The sequence below is a fragment of the Canis lupus genome, chromosome 31, assembly GCF_003254725.2.
Source record: "Canis lupus dingo isolate Sandy chromosome 31, ASM325472v2, whole genome shotgun sequence".
Lineage (NCBI taxonomy): Eukaryota > Metazoa > Chordata > Mammalia > Carnivora > Canidae > Canis > Canis lupus.
The window spans coordinates 14,670,148-14,689,320 of NC_064273.1; the positions used below are offsets into that span (position 1 = coordinate 14,670,148).

The window sequence follows — 19,173 nt, forward strand, 5'->3', positions numbered from 1 at the left end:
CTGGTAGGTACAAACCGTGAGCACTTTCAGTAATTAGTGGAGCACAGTGAGAAGTTCTCCGATGTCACCCCAAGTATGAACAATGAACACATTTAGGAAAATGGACACCCACATTACCAAAAGATTTACTTCTTTAGATTTTCCCATCATGTTCAGCTGACCAGCAGGCTGACCATGTGGTCCTGAGGGCTCTCAGCAGTACACTTTTAAAAACCAATTTTGTTAAGATCTCAGAGCAAGAGAGCATTGGACATGGACCCAATGGATGAAGTGAGGAGTAACTGAGTTCTCAGTTACAAGCTGAGGAAAGCAACAAGTTGACTTAGGCTGAAAAGGAATTTATTTCAGTGGGCAGAAGTCACCTCAGGAGGTTTGGAAACCAGCAGGAACAAAACCTGTAAGATTCATGGGCAGATTTACAGAGCAATGGCTACTCAACACCAGGTGCCAGGAGCTTCCCTCTTGCCTCCACTGGATACTGGATACTGGATGTTTCTCCTGTTGATGGGCATTGCTGCTCTAACATGGGTCCTCCCCTAACCAGATTCTCTGCTTTGCCAGTCAGGGTGGGGGTCTCAGATGCACGAGAGATTGGGATTAAGTTTTTGCTTCTAGAGGTAAAGGTGGTTTGTGCCATTTGAACACTGGAATGGAATTCAGATGCCGAGCACTGAGAGAGAGAGGGAGGAAGAGAGAAGGAGGGAGAGAAGGAGGAAGAGGGAGGGAGAGAAGGAGGGAGGGAGAGAGAGAGAGAGAGAGAGAAAGAGAGAGAAAGAGAGAGGGAGGGAGGGAGGGAGATGGAGAAAGGGGGGGCAGGGAATCCACTAATATAAACTTGCAAGTCATGTGCAATTTACGATCGTAATGATCTTACATCAGATCCCAAAAGTCAAACCTTTCAAGAATAACTCAGAATACCAATATATAAGGCATCTCCCTCCTTTCCATCTGACACATGCACACCTACTTGCTAGGCTCTAAGATGCCTGCAAAGAATTCTGGGCTCTATAATGACATTTAAAAATGAGGGAGAATAAATCATTTTATAAGTAGTTTGAAAATTCCCATGAAGTCTTGAAAACTGGGCAGGAACAAAGGTGATAAAGGAGCAGTAGGCTTGCATTTTACCAACTATTTGCTCTAGCTTGGAGAATTCAGGCTTAGAAATATTAAGTAACGAATTTCCCCTAACATCATAAAGTAGTTAAAGCTAAACAGAAGAACGATTTCTTTTGTGGTATGGTGCTCTTTCCAGTATTTCTCCCAACCAGACTCTCTTGATTTTCATTGCCTCCTCTGGAAAACAAAGTGGTCTGACTTAAACTATTAGGCATCCAAGACCTTCAAGGATGATTACTGTTCTCTTAGCAACCCATTAAATATTTTAGTTCTCAAACATCCCTTGTTTTGTATTCTGCCTCTGATCTTTTGTACAAATGTCCCTGCTTCCTAGTTTTAAGTTATCACAAAAGCATATACGTTACTTAAAAAAAAAATCATTTGTGGGGAAAAATAGTAATTTATAAATGGACTCATAATGCTAACAAGTGACCTTGAATACTTTAATTTCTATTTTTAATTTTCTTTTCAGAGCCAATTTAAACATAGTCACAACAGCTTTATTCTCATCAGCCCCAAACTGGAAACAACTCAAATGTCCATCACAGGTGAATGGATAAACAAATTATAATACATTCATACAATAACAGAAAACTAGTCAGGAAAAAAAGAGGGCACAAACTAGTGATCTTTGTGTTACTATGGAAGAATTTCAAAGAACCCAGTTGAGTAAAAAAAAGCCAGAGGCACGTGAGTACAGTGCATCCAGTATAACATTTATGTCAAGTCCTAAAGCAGCCAAATGCAAATTATGGTGACAGAAATCAGAACAGTGGAAGGGAAACAGAGAGTGAAGACACTGGAAAGGGGCACAAGGCTGATAGTTCTACAGTTGTGTACATTTGTTAAAACTCAAATACCACACTTAAAATCTGTGTATTTATTGTATGTAAAGTACACTCCAATTAAAAAAGTTGCAGACATCTAGTTAGCCATAGGAATCTTATTTCCTGCTTCTGGGCTCTTGGGACAGAGGCGATATTAACTATTCAAGAGAGATTTTCACCAAAACATTAAGGTAAATTATTAGATAATAATGGCTAAGTATAAGCTCCCTAAGCCTGCAAAACAAGACTCTTCTTATAGGTCCCATTTAAGAGGGAGAGGGGGAAGTATATTTAAAAATATCCACTGAAGCTAACAGATAACAAAATATTTATTTTATTGTTGTAAAATTAAAAATAGACAAGCATATGTAGTTACAGTTCCAAGGCAGAATACAAATATATAAATTATTGCAGTTTTAAAAGAAAAAATAGCCCAGTAATGTCTAAAACTCTTAAAACCAACTTGTTTTTCACCACTGCAGTTTCATTTTCTTTTCCCAAAGATGCTAGCACAATTTTGTAAAATAAATTTCTAACAGCAAAGAGACTATAATTTCAATGACCATAGCATAGGCTACTCAGATTTAAAACAAGGTTAACACACACATACAACCTGTAAAAGTAGGGATGAAAGCATTTAACACAAGTCATTACTGAACTCTTTAAATTGCCTCTTTGGGAGGCAGCAGAATGGAAATGGACATTCTACATGTTTGGGAAAAAAAGCCACATTTACTAAAATTCCTTTTAGGGGTGTGCAGTTGAGGGAAATTCAACTAACCCTTTTTTTTGGGAGCAGGGGCACAATATTCATCTTCATGATTTTTTTTGTTTTACTTTGGTAAGCTTAAAATTGTGTACTAATTCAATATTACTAAGATGCATTAGTCATCTGGACCCTTTTTAAAGACTAAAAAGTAATGTGTTACAAACTACGTGCTAAGAACAATCATAACGCTAGAGACTTTCTATGATTGATTCATAGCAAGGTGACCAAGCTGCTTACGGGGTTAGACTGAATTCTAACAAGAGCAGTTAGGAAGGGAAGAAGTGAATGCAAGCGCTGACATGTAGGACAAGACCTCGTTATCCCAGAGTAGAGCCCTCCTCCAAGATCCCTTTTGCTTGTGCTATAGGCCTATTACCTTATTATTCTCATAAATACATTTCCCACCCTTCCACCACAAAACTTAATGTGGCAAGAATAACCAGTTGAAGGTTTTATCTTACTGATTTTCACCACAAATTTCCTCAAATTATTTCCGCTAACCCAGTTAAAAATGCAATTAAACACTGAAATGAAATCAATCGCCCTTGCTTTACAGCTGCATCTCAACAAAAGATCTTTAAAAAATTTTGTAAACTTTTTATTAAGTACTTAAAAATACTCAGCTTTCTTGCATCAGCCTAAGCAATACCTGTCAGTATATCAGAAAAAAAAAAAAAACCCAAAAAACAAAAAAACCCCACAAAACCACTATAAGAACTTTTACACTGTACCATTTGAAAATTTTCATGTCACAACCTAATTTTATGGTCACCAACTAAACCTTCTTCTAAGCTACACAAATAATTTATTCTTTAAAAGTTCTTCAGTTTAGAGCATATATATTTTGAGTTGTATTTTACAATATTTAATAACACAAGCAGATTTCTTCTAGAACAAAGTAAAATCCAAACTGGTAAACATTAACACACACAAATAGATCCTCAAAAATTAAAAAAAAAAAAAAAAAAAAACAGCAAAAATTGACAAGCCTCAACAGTGTAAACACCAAGGTAAAAAATATATTCACAGAAAAAGCACTTTAAAAGCCATTTTCAGTGGTAAAGAATGTGATCAGATGAAAAACCCAAGAAATCTCAAGATGCCTGTTGAGATGCCAACAAAATAGAATATATTTTGACCAGATTTTTAAAATCACTTTGCAACATGAACATATTATTTTAAAAATAATTCTCAAGTGTATATAAAAATGGGCACTTTGTGGTGAAATGAGCATTAAAATTTGAAGAACTAAGAACATTTCTTTGCTCCAACATTAAGAAACTACGCAATAGAACAAAACCCTATTCTGTATTCTGCATCACCTAGTACTGGTGTCCTAAGTGTGTGCCTTTAAAAAAAAGAGACAGAGGCTAATTCAGATATTAAATGCTATGATCAAAGGATGATAATCTGAAATTAAAATAGATTTTTAGCTTAATTGAAAGTCTGAACAAATTTGAAGACTTTAATCTTCAAAGTGAACAACCTTGTGTGATCAAAATCGCTTTTGGCTTCAAATTGATTTTTTAAAACCCAATTTGTCTAACTATGAAATCTAACAAGAAAAAATATTAATCTTATTTCACTCCCCTTAATCATATAAGTTCTGAAAAGGTTAGTAAGAGCTGACTGGCAGTCTTCTCCCTTTTCCTGTTTTTGAAACTGATATAGTTGAGATTTTCTTCTAACCTTCCTCAAAAAGTACTAACTATACAGAATAGCCAAGTATAGTAACCAGTATTTGTAGTATTTCATGTTCTCTCAAGATAGAACTTAATTCTGTCCCTTATTTTGGCATTTACAATAATTGCATATTCAATCAAGAAAAGTAACTTAGGAGTCAAAGTTTACCAAATAGCTGGATAAACTGCTGTGCAGAATCCTTCAAGAAAATTATTTTACTGCAATTTTCACCCAAATAAAGTACTAATGTGAGTACCAGCACCACAGGTATTTTTTTTTTTTTTTTTACAGCACCTTTCCTTTGAAGAGCTTAGGTAGAAGTATCTAAATGGAATAAATCAGAATCCCCAATTAAGACCTCCTTAGTACATGCACAATCCCACCCAATTGTTCCAAACTCATTAGTAAAGCTACATATTTGCCAGAAACAAAGCAAACACTTTTCTTTGGATTAACACTGTTGCACTTAGGACTGCACCATATGGCTCATACTCTAGAAATATGCTACTACTGATACCAAATGCAACATATCCCAAACTTTTATGACTGTCTCTAAGTGATCTAAATAGAAGCACACTGGCTAGTAACATTCTTGATGATTTGTGCCAAAAAGAGTAAAGTCAAATTAAAAAATGTGACCTAACAACTAAGCACTTCCTAAGATATTTACTGGCATCATCAGGAAATGTCTTTATTCAACCTGTAAATTTATAAAGATTTTGATATTGCACACATTCAGTTTAAAGCTTATCAAAACTAAGGCAATGTATCCCCACTCCCTGGATTTTAAATTCATTTTGGATGACTCAAAAAATCGAGAGAAATTGAAAACATTTTTCAAAAGCTCCCAAAACAGTTATATCATACTTAAAACAAAATCAATTGAGATATCAATTAATATTCTCAGGCAAATTTAACACATCTTAGCATTACAAAAAGTTATTTTCTATTACATTGAGGCATTTCTTTGCTTAGTCAAATACTGTTTGTGTTCAAGAATAAAATCTGACCTAAGCCAGGGCAGGCTGCCAGATTTAAGATAGAAGTCATTCATATCTTTATGCATGAAGCTGCCAAGTTAATGGGCTTTTCTGTAGATTCTTTCAAGTAAAGGATCTTACCTCATACATACATTCTAAGCACCAACTAAAAACAGAATTTGGGGCCCATTTTAATTCTGCATTGGTTATAGCTTTTACTATATATTACATTGTTAAAAAACTTATCTGTTTGAGATGACCTACTAATTCAGAATTCTTTGGAAACATCACAGGCAACTCTCAGGAGTATCCTTTTAAAACGGGCTTATGTTTTTGAATTAGAGTTTTCTCTGCATCAAGCAGTCTTCTCTCTTCCTGTAAATTCTAAAATTTGAAAAATAACTCACAATGCTTTCTTTGGGCACTAATTTCAGTGATACTTGTAAGAGAATTTGGACAGTTTAAGGATTCTCAAACCTGTATCTAAAGTGACACAAGAAGGATTTTTAACTTTTCCAAAGACAGGACAACAATTTTGCAGCACATTAAATTTGACAGATACTACATTTGACTTGGAAGTGAGGCCTGACTTATTCTGTCCAAATCCTAACACACTGAAGTCATTAGAATGAAAATAATGATGAAGTAGAAGAGGCTTTTACTTCCACGGAGACAAGGTGACATATGAAAACTAGATTAGCATTTTCTTTCTGAACTAACTCAGAAGTGCTTTTGTTAGAAAAAAATAATGTTTTTTCCCTTGGATACTTGCTTTAAAAAGTTATTAATTCCTCTTTCATAAGAGTTATTAGAAGTCAAAACAACTAGATAGATTTCTACTCCAAAATACATTTATCTTTGGAAAACAAGATAATAGTTTTTAAAAAGAGCGCATTAAGAGAATAAAATGCAGTGAAATATGGATGAACATATTCACACAGGAAAAGTGTAAATATACAGAGGCATTCAAATACACATTTATAAAGAGAATGGAAAGGTACCTAAAATAGCATTTTTATATATAAAATTTTCATATTAAAATATTGCTCATAATAAATAACAGGTGTATTATGAATTCCATTTCCCTCTTAAACTTATCTTTAGTAGTTCACACTAATCTAAGGAGTTTGTTAATTTTCTATTGTTTTGACAGGTGAATTACATTAAAATATGTTTAATAAAATCACACTGTAACAGTAGTCCCACGTGTTAAGGAGGGCCATTTAGTGATTATGGGAAGAAAGATTCCCAAAATGAACCAAAATGATTAATCCTAGAAGACTAAAGTGTAACGATTTGCTTTATTTGACAAAGATGTTAAATACTGCCTTCAGTTCTGCAAATTTAATGACCATAAAAAAATGGATCATAACTTTCTTCAAAGTTGGCATGCCTGACAGACCAATAAATGGTAGGGGCATGAGGACAAAGGAAGTAAGTGTAAGTTTAGTTTAGTTGTTTATGGGCAGGTGTGACTTCATTCCTGTTCGCCCTACTTGCAGACATGGTAACTTGGAATAGTTCTTGAGAAGCTGTTCGATGGCAATGTGGCGGACATGGAGCTCTGAGGCCAAAGAATCTTTTTCTTGTACTTGGTGGGTTAGCTCTTCAAAAACTTCTGTAAAGATTTAAAAGGTAGTCGAATACATAAATAGGTTCAAGCAGTATCTACTATGACTTATGGATAGAAGTGCCCATTAATACCCAGGTCTGGAAACCCCTCTATGAGGCTATAGAATCAGACTACTTTCATTTCTGAATTCTTCCAATGCTTATATGAGTCTCAGGCAAGTGACTTAAACTACATTTTAATTTCCTCTTATGTGTAACCTCGATATTGATAGTAAGCACCTCACAGGGCTACTGTGAGTAGTAAATGAGATATCATACCTGTAAAGAACTTTCCACAGAATAAGCACTCAATAAATAGAAGTTGCTATTACAATTATTATTGTTACTATTATTCTGAAAGGATGTGTAACCAAGAAGACCACTGGCTGTGGAGTTAAGACAGGGGTTATGTAATCCTCAATCTACTATTAACTGAATGCATGATTTCTAGAAGCAACTTAATGTCTCTGAACTGGTTTCCTCACCTAAATGGGAATCAAATATTAAAAAAGGAAACAATTGGGGAATTTGAACATTAACTAGTGTTAGCATCCTATTTGATAATATTAAAAGAATACCAGCTATTTTTTTGTTTTGTTTTGTTTTCTTAGGTATAATGAGGCTGTGATTACCTTAAAAAAAAGGTTCTCTTTTAGAGAAAATCTTGGAAGTATTTGTGGACTAAACAGTATGTTGTCTGGGAATCTGCTTCAGAATCATCTGTGCTGGGGATGGGGGTGGGGCAAAAGGAATGGATGCAAACAGAGACGAGAGAAAGTTAGCTATGTTTTGATAATAGTTAAACCTGGTGAAGATGGGCCGGAGGGTTCGCTATAGTGTTCTCACTACTTTTGTGTTTGAAATAGTGATTTTCAAAAACTGCAGAAAACCAGGCAAATACAACCTTGAGGTACTGTTAGGGAGCACACATACAGTGCCTGGCCCAATACAATGTTAGGAAGGGGCAGAGGTTCAGCTCAGATAGAGGCCTCCATTTTTACTGAAAAAAGAAAAACTTATTTCCTCTTTATTTCAAAAAGAGGTTGTTTTCTGATTCTTTTTGCTCTGGAAACTCCACTAGGTTCTAATCCCGTTTCCAAATTTAAATGCATATAAAGCTAATGTCCTGTCACAGGGGATTTTCTGTATCAACATTTTCATATGCACAAAACATTGACACCAATTCTTTACCCTGTATTTCCTGTCGGAGCTTTGCTTTCAGTTGCTTTACCTCACCAAGAGTCATGGAGTTCACTGAAACATGAAAATATGTTAGTTATTACAACAATAACATGGGAAAATAAACCGTCCACATCACTAATAATCTACTTTTAAAAGAACAATTGAACTTATATGCCAATATAGAATTCACCAGTACTCTAGCTAAGAGTCCTTCATTAGCACCTGCAGTGTGCTCAAATCCTGACCATACCCACAGTGAGAAACATTTTACATCATCACTCCCAGTACACCTCCAACGGAATCAAAAGTTCTGCCAGAGAATACTTGGTATTACATCCATTGGATTCTGTTATTTCCTTTTGTTTCAGTTTTTAAAATGTGCTGGAAGTCACTACTCATCAATTTGATTATACTTAAGCACTGCATAGTTCGTGATGGCACAGGTGGAAAAACACTTAAGTACTGTGGCAATAGTTTGAAAAACTGATTTGTCTACCTCGTTATGTAACCTTAGGTAATTCACATGTAGAATCAAAAGCTGTATAAAAATATACCTGAAGTCTCTTTGAGCTCTAAAATCACTTAAAGTCAATTAAAATTATCTCAGCTTCTGTGAGTTTTTGCAGAAATAAATGCAAACTGAAAGGCTCACTTTTTCCAACTTTAAAATAAGTGCACACCTTTGTCCTTTCGTGAAATGTCAGATTTTTGCTTTTGAAATGCCACCCCCAGTCAATTCGTGTTGTAGGGATGAGCAACGGGACAGTGTTTGTTTAGCCAATGCTTGACGACGGACTTCTGAACTCTATGAACTCTGAACTTCCTTCTGTTTGTCGATTCCATTTAGTTTAATAAACTTAAAATAGCAAGATATGATGGGACTGTAGAATCTGAATGCTTTAGGACATAATACGGAGTATTTCAGAGAATTGATGGGAGAATTTAAAAACCATTTTTTTTTCCCCAGGAGGGTAGGTGGGAGGGGAGACGGCAGAGGAAGAGAGAGAATTTTGGGGGGAATGGGGAGAGAATCTTAGGTGGGCTCCACACCCAGCATGGGCTCCATCTCACAATCCTGAGATCATGACCTGAGCCAAAATCAAGAGTCAGATGCTTAACCAGCTGAGCCACCCAGCTGCCCCAAGACACTCCATTTTTGTTATGATGAACCTTAAATATGCTGTAAAATTCTACAGCAAAATTCTTAACATATCACATATCACATATATAAAAATGTTAAAAAGCCAACAAAACTGCAATCTTTACTTTTCTCCCTATTTTACTTACATTCTTCTCTGCTGTAATGTGGATGCTGGGCCTGGACATTAGCCTCTGGATTAGAGATCAGCTCTTCCTTTTTCTGTGCCTGGTTGTGACTATGAGGCCACAATACACTATTGTGGCATAAAGCGGCACCTGAATCTTGCAGCACAGCAAGCCCAAAGTCTGTATTTCCCCTCTGTTCCAATATTCTTTGTGAACATTTTGAGAGGCCGCCTGTACTTCCATCTATCCACTTTGCAGAGTACTTTGGTACTTGAGAGTCAAACTGTGGGAGTAATTTTTTATCTGGCTTATGCCTAAAATTTAACAAGTGATGCTGGGGATTTTTAGAACATTCAGAATCTGAATCCAGATCCTTATTTTGTGCATACTGTACAATCCAGTTTATCTTCTTACTCAAAATGGTTTTAACTTCTTCGTAAGTACTTTTTGAAAGTTTAGCTCGAGGACAATCCTGGTTGGCAATCAAATGGTATTTTTCAAAGCAGTCTTTATGGCCCCTTAATGATTTGGTGTGCAAGAGATTAGATTTTGGTACTCCTGTGGGGGGAAAAAAGAAACAGAACACTTACCATTTTATTTTGTAAAGGTTGCAATAAGGGTATACAAAAATCTTGTAAAAACAAAGATGTCAGTCTGTGATGGTTTATAAATTAGAGGATAAATGCTAAAGAATATTGGGGTTATTAATAATATAAAATATGGTGTAATAATTTCTGCTTCAATTGAACTATATATTCAGTAAAACTAAATTCTTATGAAAAATAAAGGCCTTTCCAAGAAGGTTGGTCCAGAGGCATGTTATTGCATATGATATAAAAAAAGTACTGCCAAACTAGCAATTTACATTTCCAAAATGTTGGCCTTTACAGCATAGTACTTTCTTCACTAATCCTCCTCAAGTACATACTTGCAAAACTTTCTATTATAAGGCTCAGTAAGAGAAATGCTTGAAAAATTTCCAACAAATAGTTAATCATGTTCTTAAATTATTAGTTATGTTTCACTGCGGAAAGATACACCAGAACCAGAAAAATACACATTAATAAAAGCATCAGAAAATCAATGAACTGGTTAGATTTATTTTTTTAAGAAAATGAAAGCATCTAAAATGTTTTCACATTTCTGTTTTAGCTTAGTAAAAGTTTATCAAGATAATTTTATCTTCTAGAAGAAACACATTATGCACAATTATTTTTCATACAGCAGTAAATTCAATCTGCTAAGATACAATAACCAGTAGAATTCTTTACCTTAGAGATGTTCATTATATACCGTAAGTAGTGGAAATATTTTTTTTTTTTTTAAGATTTTATTTATTTATTCATAGAGACACAGAGAGAGAGAGAGGCAGAGACACAGGCAGAGGGAAAAGCAGACTCCACGCAGAGAGCCCGACGTGGGACTTGATCCAGGGTCTCCAGGATCACGCCCTGGGCTGTAGGCGCCACCGGGGCTGCCAGTAGTGGAAATATTCTTATCACACTTTTTTATCTTAAGATTTATTTAACTTATTTGAGAGCGTGAGAGAGAGAAAGCACAAGAGTGTGGAGAGGGGCAAAGGGAGAGGGATAGCAGACTCTGAGCTGAGCACGGAGCCTGATGCAGGGCCTAATCTTATGATCCTGAGACCCCAACCTGAGCCAAAATCAAGAGTCGGATGGGATGGCCCAAGTGATTAAGCCACCCAGGCACCCCTCTCTACCCCCCAACTTTTTTTTTTTTTTTTTTTTTTTTTTTTTTTTTTTAAAGGAGGTTTTTATTTTTATTTTTTTTTTTTAATTTTTATTTATTTATGATAGTCACAGAGAGAGAGAGAGGCAGAGACATAGGCAGAGGGAGAAGCAGGCTCCATGCACCGGGAGCCTGATGTGGGATTCGATCCTGGGTCTCCAGGATCGCGCCCTGGGCCAAAGGCAGGCGCCAAACCGCTGCGCCACCCAGGGATCCCACCCCCCAACTTTTAAATAGAGCTGAATTATGCCATTTCAATTTTTTTTTTTTAAGATTTTATTCATTCATGAGAGATAGAGAGAGGCAGAGACACAGGCAGGGGGAGAAGCAGGCTCCATGCAGGGAGCCTGACGTGGGACTCGATCCCAGGACTCCAGGACCACACCATGGGCCAAAGGCAGGCGCTCAACCACTGAGCCACCCGGGCGTCCCTCAGTTGGTTTTTAAAATACAGATTATAGAATATATTTTCAAATATGCATTTCTTAATACAGAATACATTCATATATTTTTACAAATTCAAGCTATATCACTAAAGTGTTTTTATAATGAAGGTGAATAAGGGCGGGGGAGCTGAAAATTAATGCCTGCCAGAATTAACCAGTCTAAATCTCCTTAGCTTTGAAAACAGGATAACTGGAGAGCCATTCTGGTGCTAGGTTTTAAAAAAAAATAAAAGGTTTTATCTGACTCATCAGAAAAAATTACATTCTGCACTCATCCTGTATTTTAGAAATTGAAGCCGTAACAGTTTTATTAACCAAACTCCAAACTCTGGGCCTAATAGTAAGACAATGAAGTACTTGCACTTTAATGGTATTAAATCAGGTATAAAAGTGCTTGTATTAATTTGTTTTAAAATGATGTAACATGCTGAGTTTGCCAAAACCAGTGCTAAATGGGCTACTGGTTCTTTCCTAAGTAAGCTATATGAGTACACCTTCTGGATAGTGATAATGTAATAAGCACATGGGAACAGCTGCTCTTAGGAGGTAAACTCAAAATATCTCACCATGTGTCTTCCACTGAGCACCAAAACTGAGCTTAAATGGACTCTCATACACATTCTATTTAGCCCTTTGCTATGTGTACTGCAGTTATGTGTATTTTTTTTAACCAGTTATTTTCTGATTAGGTCACATTTCCAGCAAAATTAAGATACATACAAACTCTCAAAGCTCTATTTGATAACACAGTGTACACCCTCAAAACTGCATAAATTAATGCAAAAACAAAGTTTACAAATCTTGTTATTAGAATAAAAACACTGGAAGTTTTATTATATATATTTTAGAGATAAAAAGTAGCTTGTATGAATTATAGACCTATAAATAAATAGCTCCAATCTGATGTTTGAATCTAATACTACTGCTCTGGATAAAGAGCAGGTAGGCAGAGAGAAGCTGAACTTGCTTACTTTATTAACTGGAAGATCTGCTGAAGAGAGCTGCCTTACTCTGCAGCCTCCCTTCAGTCTCACTGTCAACACATGGCTACAGCCAATCCCTGAAACAGTCAACCGTCTCGTTCTCAGCCCACTGCCACAACTCTAATCCATGGAGCAATGATTTAGTTGAATATCTAATATACATAGCAAATTACAAGTTTCTCCTTCTGTCTATAGGAGAGCAAATTCTTTGGCATATAAAAAGGATTCTAAATTATGGTACAGAAATCACTTTCTGCTGTTAAATTTTGTGGGATTTTGGTATTTATTTAGAAACTTCAAATACTATATTGATAAAAGTTAAACATTATATGAAATGATGAATTTTGTGAGGTACCCAGAACTTCAACAGTGGGTCAATAGATTTCTATTTGAAGGATAATGTGGGCTTTTAAAGTTAAGGATTTTTCTTATCCAATGTTCCTTCTTAATAATTTGTGGAATATTTTCTTTCTCCAAAAATAATTTTTCTTTTAATTTTTACTTAAATCCCCAAATGAATGCTAGGGACCCAGATAAGAACATGATTACATATAAATAATATGAATATAAATAATCTTTTGAGATGAACAGCAAATTGGAGAACTACAATATTCAATTTACTGTGCAAATATATAAATGTAACATAAATTTTAGATTCTTTGAGACATTCAGGAGAAAATAAAAGACATGAAAAAAAAGTGTCACGGGCAAGAAGAGTTCTGAATATAGTAAACACTCTCATGTAGATAACCCAGGGCTCCTCAAACAAATCCTGCCTCAACGAAATGCCTCTTCCTCCTTTCTCAATACCAAAACCCAAACCCACTTCTCTTCCTGAGTCTGCCCCCCCGCCAACTGCTCAAGGAAGAAACCTGGGTGTCCTCCTTGACAGCTCCTTCTGCTACCCATCCCAAATGTTTTGCTGTCTAGCAGTACAACATCCCAAATGCTGCTTCACCTGATCACCCCTCCCATGACACTGCCATCTCCTATCTTGTTCTTACTCTAAGAAGCTTCTTGTAACCAATATACCTGGGTTAGCTGGTCAGACCGGACTTCACAAGTGCATCTTTATTGGTCTTTACCTCTGACTCCAAGTTCTTTGAGAAAGAGGACCACATCTGTTTTACATGCATCCTTGGCATTATGCCTGGCACGTGGTAAGTACTCAAGAAAAAGTAGTTAAAACAAATAAAGGAAAATTTAAATTGTATTTTAAAAGACCCAAACAAAATTTATTACCAACTATCATTCAAGGTCTACTACAATGAACTTTTGCCCATCTTAGGCAAGGTAGTCAGGATGTACAGTTTTGCCAGGCTACTCAGAGGTTAATGAAAGAAAGCCATCCTCCAGTGAGGTTAGTCCTACATTTTGTTTAATGGGCTATTAGTCTGAAGAACTGATGAGTGGTGCTGCTACAGAAATGGCAATCTTGTGGCATCATTCAGTCTGCCAGGCAAAAACATGAACTTCTACTGAATTGCATAATTTTTTTTTTGAATTGCATAATTTTAATAAAATTTACATGCAGTGAATATATAAGAAGGCTGTTTATGTAAGCTGTAGCTCATTAATACCTTTAATTTCCTTAAGCTCTCTAAAAATTTAAAACTTTCAAAAAGTATACTAATACACTAGTTCATATATTTAAAGAAATTACTTTTTAGTCTAGCAAAGAATGTGAGTAGCCCACTTAATTTGTATCTGCAATATATGTGCCATTTGATAAACTCTTGAAGTGATTTTGTTTTCTCTCTTATAATAATTTGATCTGATGAAGTGGAAACAACCACTGCTATTATCAGAGATCCTAGTGAGTTTCCCTACTGACCTTTCAATTTTAATTGTATTTATAAGTGTAAACAGCTTTGAGCACTAATTTGTTTCCTCAGCAGCTTTTGAAAGGGAATGAACCTAAATGCAATTCAAGGAGTTGATATTTTTGAGGAGCTGAGTTATAAGAAGTTTCCAAACCAGTTCAACAAAAATTGCATTACAACTTCCTTACTAATAAAAAAGTTGAAGGCAATGTAATTGACATCCTATTACAAGAACTTCTTTAAAAACATACTTCAAAAATGTCCTTATAATTTTGTCACGAGGTCATTATTATTAGAGGACCAAGACCTTAATTGACAACCATAATTGCTTTTATTAAAGTATACTAGTTTCTTCTGGATAGAGGCCATTTAGAAATTTATTTAGGCAGTATATTTCTATATGAACAGTTGTATTTTTAAAAAGTTAAGCTGTTTCTATTCAATAGTTTTCTTTCTTTTTTATCTTTTCCCACTTTCGTCCCTGGTTTTGTTACACCATTCTCACATACTTTGAAAACCCTCCCACTAGCCCATCTGGCATGCTATCCCCATTTCTATTCTTTAAGTCCCTCTTTAAGATCAATTTACTTTTAAGAAAACTTGGTTAAACCCATAGAAGAGCAAAAACCACTCAAATATATATACATATACATGTATTTTTGGTCTACCTACCACAGTGGCCCTTTTAAAAAAAAGATATTTCCATGTTTTATATTTAACCTGCCTACCGTAGTAACATTTTTCCTCCTAATGATACTCTAAATGGCACTACAAAATAGGCACAAACCCCAAACATTTAATAAGTCCCATTTCATGTCCCATTATCCTTGGATTTTACCCCCAGCTTCTTGAAGAAGACCATATTTGTGATTTGGTGGTAATGAGGTAAGCTAAGCAATCCTTTCTTAATGGTTCACCACCTGGTCTTGTCAAAGAGCACGCTTCTCAGACGACTACACTGATGCTACATGGCTTTGTACTTCATAGTCTTAAATCCTATCATCTGATTGCCTTATGTATGCATACTCTGTCAATTAGACTTCCTTTTGAATTTGATTACTTATTTCATTTCCCAATCAAAGGAATGGCTTCATATGATTTGGTGCTCCACAAGCAAAGCAAATATAATACAAGCAGTAGCTGGATAATGTAAAGCTATAATACCCGTTATCACATCATTAGTAGACTGGACAGCCCTAAGAGAGCAAGCACTTCAAGTTTTACTTCAAACATAAAGCAGAACTGAAGAACTGGCAGTATTGGTTTTCCAAACTGTGGGTTTTTGTGTTCTTTCTTAATATTTAAATAAGGCAAGAAAATTTAGTTATGAATTTAAGTTCCAGGCTGTTAACATGTTGTGAAGAAATTTTAAACATATTGCTTTCAAATATGACCAACATTTGTGCAACAATTCATGCAGTGCTGCTTCAAAATCTTTTATACGGAGACTCACATTTTGCCCAGTTTAAAGAATTTTCCAAGAGTTAAGGTGTTTTTCTTTATATGATGATCTTATCTTGGTTGCTAACCGAAGGGAGAACAAGTACCTGCATGTTTATGTGCTGTTTATATTAAGAAGTAATTCTGAGCTGCTTTAAGTGTTAATTGTGAAAACCGGAGGGGAGCGAAACTTTGTTGTATTAAGACTAAAGGGATTAAGATGTTACTGCTTTGTGAGGATCAGATTCCCATTTCTGATAAAAGGAATAGAGAAAATGCTCTATAGGTAGAGGCAGCGCACCCACCACCATACTGCAGACAAGTTTTGTTTAGCCTACGAGTTTTAAAAGAAAAAATTTATATCCACATATAATTTGGTTTCTCTTCAAAACCAAATCAGAAGATCTGGAAGCAAACCGGCCAGTCATGAGATGCAGCTACCATCTGAAAACAGGGCAAGTGCTCTTTAATTCAAAACAGTTCCTATCATTTCCTTCATGAGAGCGTAGGGCATATTGCAGCCTTGTTAGTGACACTCGTACTCTATCAAGACGACACAGTGATGTAGGTCTGAGCCACTTTGGTGTAAAAACTGCTTGTTGCAATGATGCTTTTCTCTTTTTTCCCCCAATGAGGCTTTGCTACCTAACTCGACCAGGGTGTTCTATATCTGATGAGCAAGCAGGAGCAGCCAAGCTAGGATTTAAGAGTTATTACCACTCTATCAATTGCCCATCACAGTCATCCAATGGGAGGATGCTCAGATTGTCTATCCTGTCATGGGACTAAAGGTAGGAAATTAGACCAAAGGCAGGAAGGCAAGGAGAGATCGCTGGAGCACCTGCCTCCTTCCCACACCCACAACAGGCTAGGGTTCTATTTTTATTGGTTGTCCTATGAGCCTTAGTGAATACTGCGGTAGTAACAGTGTCCTATTCCCTCTCACCCCATGCTAATGTAGGAGTCACTTAAGTGTGTGTCATATTCAAGTACCGAACATATTGTTTAAAAGTAATAGGTAATTGCTTATCTCTGCATTTAGCAGATGGAATTGCTGGCAACAGTAAGCCAATATACAGATGGGCTCAGCAACTTGCTTTTCCACATTTTGAGAATCATTGCCCTAAAGAAAGCTAGACCAACAGGTGGTCTTTAGACAGCAGATTGCAGCTTAGAGATGTTTATTCCATTATGAAGTTTTTGTGTGTGCTAAGAGAAGGATCAAGCAGTTAAACAGCTTAAACCAGTAAATGAATTTTAAGGGCAAAATTTCAGTGAGCAAAGGGTTCAGAGAAATAATGTTAAAAGATAAACTGCAATCTCCAGTAACCAAGGAATTGAGGTTAGGTATTGAAAGATATATAAAGTGCAAATGACTTGTTAAAAAGAGTGAATTTTACTTCTTCATTTTAACAGTTGGAACACTGGGGAAACACACCTACATAACAACTGTTTATTACTAACGGTATAAAAAAAATAACAATTCACGCTCAATTCTAGTCCTTAATTTAGCTACCTGTTTTTTAACGAGCAATGTCCAATAGAACTTGCGGTGATGATGGACTTGTTCTCTATCTGTGCTATCCAATATGGTAGCCACTAGCCACCTGTAGCTATTAAGCATTTGAATGTAGCTGATTATGACCAAGGAACTAAAGTTTTAACCTTATCTAATTGTAATTAATTTTAATAACTACATTGTGGTGAGGCTACCAAATTGGACAGGGCTTTGTCCAGAGGTAATTAAGTAAAAGGGTACCTGGAATGAGTATATGGGTAGAAGCTACTACTCATGTTCTTACTAATGGTCTAATAGGGATACTAAGCTCACAGTAGTATACGACACAAAAAACTGTTTTCCTAATACGTTAAAATGTCAAATTTAGACTATAGTTTTTAAGTGGCACAAAGTTACATTATAAAAAGTTTTGTCAATAATCCAACTGACCCAAGTAAACCTCTACTTGTTGCATTTTCCCCAAAAGAGCTTTAACGGAGTGTACTGACATTTATTCTAAAATTGCTTTTGTGCACAAAGCTGTCATAGAGGACTCCTAAAAAGCTACTCAAATTAACTGTAGTATGATTGAATTATCAGTTTTAAATATCTACTTATATGTGACACAAAGAGGCACTAATTTGCAGGAAAAAAAAAAAAACAAAAAAACCCCCCAACTTCCTAAAGATAAAGTTAAAAAGATATATATGTTGCTTAAAAGAAAGACGGAAAAAACCCACCTTTATAGTAACTCCAGATGAATGGGGGCAAATCATTATGACAAAGTAAAATTACAGGTTCAAAAGCAAAAAATATGATAGGTATATGAATTCTTTGTCCTTTACCTCCTGAAACCTTGTCTGCCTGATTAAGGTTCTGAATGATATATTTTCTTACAATTTAGAAAAACAAAATGAAAAGCTATCCTGCAGCTACTTTAAAACCTCAGTTTGGCATCTCAACCTTCTGCATACATTTGAATCACAGTTCCTAAAATTCTAGTGGACTATTCCTTAAATAAATGCTAAATAGCAGTATCTAGTAGACATATACTAGCTAGTGAATTTGAAAGCATGTATAATTCACATACTACTCAAAGTAGTAAATGGTAAAAGTTCAGATTGATAGGAAACAATCATTACAATTCACTAACCATTTGATAAGAAAAACTAAAGCTTAAAAAAGCAATAATAATTGATGAATCATACTGCAATATGCTAAAATAGAAATATTGTGACTATAATTGCATCATAGTAATTCTAGAGTAGAAAGAACTAAACAAAAGAGAACTGATATACAATAAAATTTTCCCATTGTGAAACAAATAGTTTTTTTTAATTGGAAGATTACATGGTATTAATTCAGCAGTAATAGAAGCCATTAAAACAAATGATAGGACTGCAACTTGGGATTTCCTGATCTGTAAGTCTACCTCTGGGAATTTAAACTACAATGAAATGGGGATTTAATCAGACATGCATAAAAGATGTACATATAAAGATGTTTTAGTACTGGTAAATTGCAAGGAAGCTAGCTAAACATTCATCAAAGGGATAGTGGCTAGATAAATTAGGGTACAATGGAACTCAATCTTAAGAAAAAGTGGTAGAATTTTACCTAACGTGAAAAAGATGTTCCTAATATAGTAAATGAAAAGGCTAATTATTAAGTGGTACAGCTTAATTTCGTTTTTTAAACACGATTTACTATACGTGTGTGTTGACGTAACATATATAGTCTACCTGCAGAAAATAATTTAGAAGAACATACCAAAGGTATCAAGAGATTGTTGGT

At 35.5% G+C, this 19,173-nt stretch overlaps 2 protein-coding genes across 7 annotated transcripts in view; one reads left to right on the forward strand and one right to left on the reverse strand.

The window, feature by feature from the left end:
* The window catches only part of CXADR (CXADR Ig-like cell adhesion molecule), a 200,741-nt gene extending 197,046 nt beyond the window's left edge, over positions 1-3,695 (forward strand). The window contains exon 13 of the transcript XR_007407635.1: positions 1,592-3,695. The gene's annotated coding sequence lies outside the window, so the exon portion shown is untranslated. The remainder of the gene's footprint in view (positions 1-1,591) is intronic.
* The window catches only part of C31H21orf91 (chromosome 31 C21orf91 homolog), a 28,933-nt gene continuing 12,017 nt past the window's right edge, over positions 2,258-19,173 (reverse strand). For 5 of the 6 annotated variants that reach the window (XM_025449978.3, XM_025449981.3, XM_025449982.3 and 2 more), the window contains 3 exons: positions 9,459-9,995; positions 8,181-8,243; positions 2,258-6,996 (listed from right to left, as the gene is read on the reverse strand). In XM_025449978.3, the coding sequence (XP_025305763.1) occupies positions 6,830-6,996; positions 8,181-8,243; positions 9,459-9,995 (767 nt within the window). In that variant the 3' untranslated portion in view covers positions 2,258-6,829. Of the gene's footprint in view, positions 6,997-7,622; positions 7,710-8,180; positions 8,244-9,458; positions 9,996-19,173 lie in introns of those variants that run through there. The other variant, XM_025449983.3, reaches the window with a different exon arrangement.